The sequence below is a fragment of the Nerophis lumbriciformis genome, linkage group LG05, assembly GCF_033978685.3.
Source record: "Nerophis lumbriciformis linkage group LG05, RoL_Nlum_v2.1, whole genome shotgun sequence".
Lineage (NCBI taxonomy): Eukaryota > Metazoa > Chordata > Actinopteri > Syngnathiformes > Syngnathidae > Nerophis > Nerophis lumbriciformis.
This window is the reverse complement of record NC_084552.2, coordinates 26222833-26225971: the sequence shown is the minus strand read 5'-3', so window position 1 is coordinate 26225971 and position 3139 is coordinate 26222833. Positions and strand designations below refer to the sequence as shown.

The following is a 3139-nucleotide window of genomic DNA, read 5'->3' as shown; positions in this document are numbered from 1 at the left end:
ATTTCCACAAAATAGGCAACATTTAATATAGCTTGGCCTAATACCTTATTTAATCCCTCAAATGGTCTTAAGGAGACGTTGCATAACAAACATGAGTTTCTCAAGAATCAAAAGGCAATCGAGGCAATGGAAACTGAAATAATTGCCAGTGATATTCATATTCTAATGTGTGCCAAATGTTAAAGGAACTCAAAATGAACTATTTTACCTCCATCAAATGTATGTTTTTATAAAACAGTATGGCGAGTGCTTCACATAGGGGACATCATCAGCATGTACCCATAAAACTATTTTGGTGGGTTAATTCTGCAGCGCTTCTGAAACTTTTTAGCGAGGGCACGAATAATTACGCTGGCACACTTATTTTCTGCATGGCAGCCTTCCTGCAGGAACAGCTTGTGTTTTTAGACGAGATAGATGCACAAGTAGCAAGTAAATGAGAAGTCGCTCATTGTGTTCACTGAGCATAGTCTCTCTAAAAGTGATGGCTGCATATTGAAAAATGCAAAAGTGCCAAGTGAGTATGAGATAAAAATTATGTCTCCAAACATTGCTGTATCTTTGAATACATTAAGATGCCTCACAGTTTCATGGATGTGGGTCAGCGCTAAAAACACATTATTCCAGGATGATAGTTTTAACAGCTTAATTTGCATATTTAATATCACTTCGTAGCTCTAGGTATTCCAATTATTGATGCTATTTTTACGTCCTTGTTTGTTCTGCCTATGGTACAAGAAGACAATCACATAACACCAAGAGTGTTTTTCAGGACAACAATACGTCAGTTAAAGCGGCCCAATTATAAAAAAAATAAAAAATCAATTTTCTACCTGGTGGCGCATACTTATTTGTATTTGGGATCTGTATAAGTCCCAAACCGTGGAGGCAATGCAGAGATAATTATAAAACAATCTTGCATTCCATCTTACTTCCTCCAAAAGGTCCGTTTGGAATTTTGTTCAAATGTGACGTCAGCGGACTATCCATATATGGTGGATACAGGAGCTGAATACAGCAGCTGGAGACCCATGAGTGTTCTTCAGGACCTTAGCCCTCCCAGTCAACCAGATACTGAACCCCCCTGCCCTGCCTTCTGGATTCTAAGATGGTCTTCACAGTGTAAACAGGGTGACCATCCATCATGCAGGGAGTAGGCATTGACGGAGGGCACAGCAGACTGGTGGAGATCGGCTTGAGAATGGAGACGTGGACAAAGCTAGAGTTAAATGATCCTGGTGATCTTGAAGGGCCCCACAAACCTGGGAGAATGCATCCTAAAGGAGCCAGCCAATGGTAAGTCCCAAAACGACAGCCATACTTCTTGGTATCCAGGTTGATAAGTGGGTGAGGAAATCCTGTGGAGATTCGCCAGCCTACGGTTCCAGGCAGCCGTCCGGGACAAAGTCGTTCTAGCATACCACCACACCTGATGAGCACGGCGGATATGCTGGTAGATGGATGGGATAGGGATCTCCGACTCCTGAGGAGGGAAGAGAGGCGGTTGATAACCATAGCCAACTTCAAAAGTAGACATACCTATGGCCGAGGAGGTGAGGGAATTATGATCATACTCTACCCAAGGGAGGTGGGAGGATCAGGGCGAAGGGTGTCGGTCGCACACACAGCGGAGAGCCGCCTCCAGGTCCTGGTTAGCCCTCTCCGTCTGACCGATGGTCTGGGGATGATAACCAGATAAAAGTCTCCGGGTGGCTCCCAATGCCTTGCAAAAAGCCTTCCAAACCTGGGAAAGGAATTAAGATCCCCTGTCCGAGACCAGGTCCTGAGGGAAACCATGTATGCGGAAAATGTGCTTAACCAGGAGTTGTGTAGTTAACTACGGGATGTATCAATCCAACCTGAACACTATGACAACTCTTAGCGGTGGATCACTTGGCTCGTGTGTTGATGGACACAACTAGCTGGGAGAACTAGGTTATTTGGACAGGGGAATGAAGTGTGTCGACTTGGAAAACCGGTTAACCACATTGAGTATGACTGAGACGCAGATGGCAAGTGAAATTCACACTTTTCCGTTTCGACATGTAGCCTATTCTCCAATAACCGCCGTAAGACGAGACAAACGTGGCAGACATGTTACTGGAGATTTTTGGACAAGATAAAAATGTCATTAAGTACACAAAGCAAGACTGGTGATCATATTCCTGAGGGCACCATTAATTCAATTTTGGAAAACAGCAGGCTTATAATTCAAATTGCCGTATTGGGGTGTTAAAGACGGTCTTCCATTCATCCCACAACTTAATTCTGACTGTGATAAGCATCGCGTGAGTCTAATTTAGTGAAAATAGTGGCAGAAGATAAAGAACTAAATGCTGAATCCAAAAGTGACAAAGAATGGATATTCTTCACAGTTATGTCTTTATAAACCTTCTGGCCATGACACATTATAAAGTCGAGCCACAGGAAACGCCACCCCCAAGACGAGTTTAAAGGAACAGTTATAAAGACGATGTGAGGGAAGGGACTGAGCCCGATCTTTACTAAATGCCTGTTTGAGGCCAGTACCCCCAACAGATTAGTGATTTCATTAACATGGCCGTCGAGGGAACAACAGAACACAAACAGTTAGCGTGGCAAAAAAATGCTCCAATCCAAAATGGTGGTCCTAACCCAATCAATACTGAGATAATGAAGTTATAGCCATGGCAGACATAATCCAGTTGGTATAGACTGACATGGAAGGATAAAGAAGTGTATCGCTTCATAGTGATTACCTAATAACTGTAAAGCTATCGTCTCAGTTGGGTGACACTGCTTCCCCTCCGACAAAGTCTCTGAAAGTTTAAGTCTCTTTGCAGGGCTAGGAGCTTGCGTGTACTTAGAAGTAGGCATCTTCCTTGATGAGCTCGCTCAGCAGCAGTGACTTGTTCACCGAGCTGCATTAGCACCGCGTCTTTAGGCTAAAGAGTAGTGGTTATGGCAGGAACGATTACAGGGTCGACTCCTGCCGCTACCAATATTGCTCCATTAGGCGAAGAAGGGCGAAATCGGCTATCCTCCTTAGCGTTTTTTACCGTCAAAAGGAATGCTAATTAAATCAGTAACTAAAGGGGGATAGTTCCAAGGAATGGGAGGTATAGCCGCTGGTGGGAAGGTCCCCGTCCCACTCTAAGCT

General features: G+C 44.0%; 1 protein-coding gene across 1 annotated transcript in view; it reads right to left on the bottom strand.

The window, feature by feature from the left end:
• Positions 1 to 662: 662 nt before the first annotated feature.
• Positions 663 to 3139, bottom strand: part of LOC133605829 (uncharacterized) — a 217909-nt gene continuing 215432 nt past the window's right edge. Inside the window, exons 6-7 of the mRNA XM_072913116.1 lie at positions 1580 to 1678; positions 663 to 1483 (exon numbers count right to left, since the gene is read on the bottom strand). Coding sequence (XP_072769217.1) covers positions 1051 to 1483; positions 1580 to 1678 — 532 coding nt within the window. The 3' untranslated portion in view covers positions 663 to 1050. The remainder of the gene's footprint in view (positions 1484 to 1579; positions 1679 to 3139) is intronic.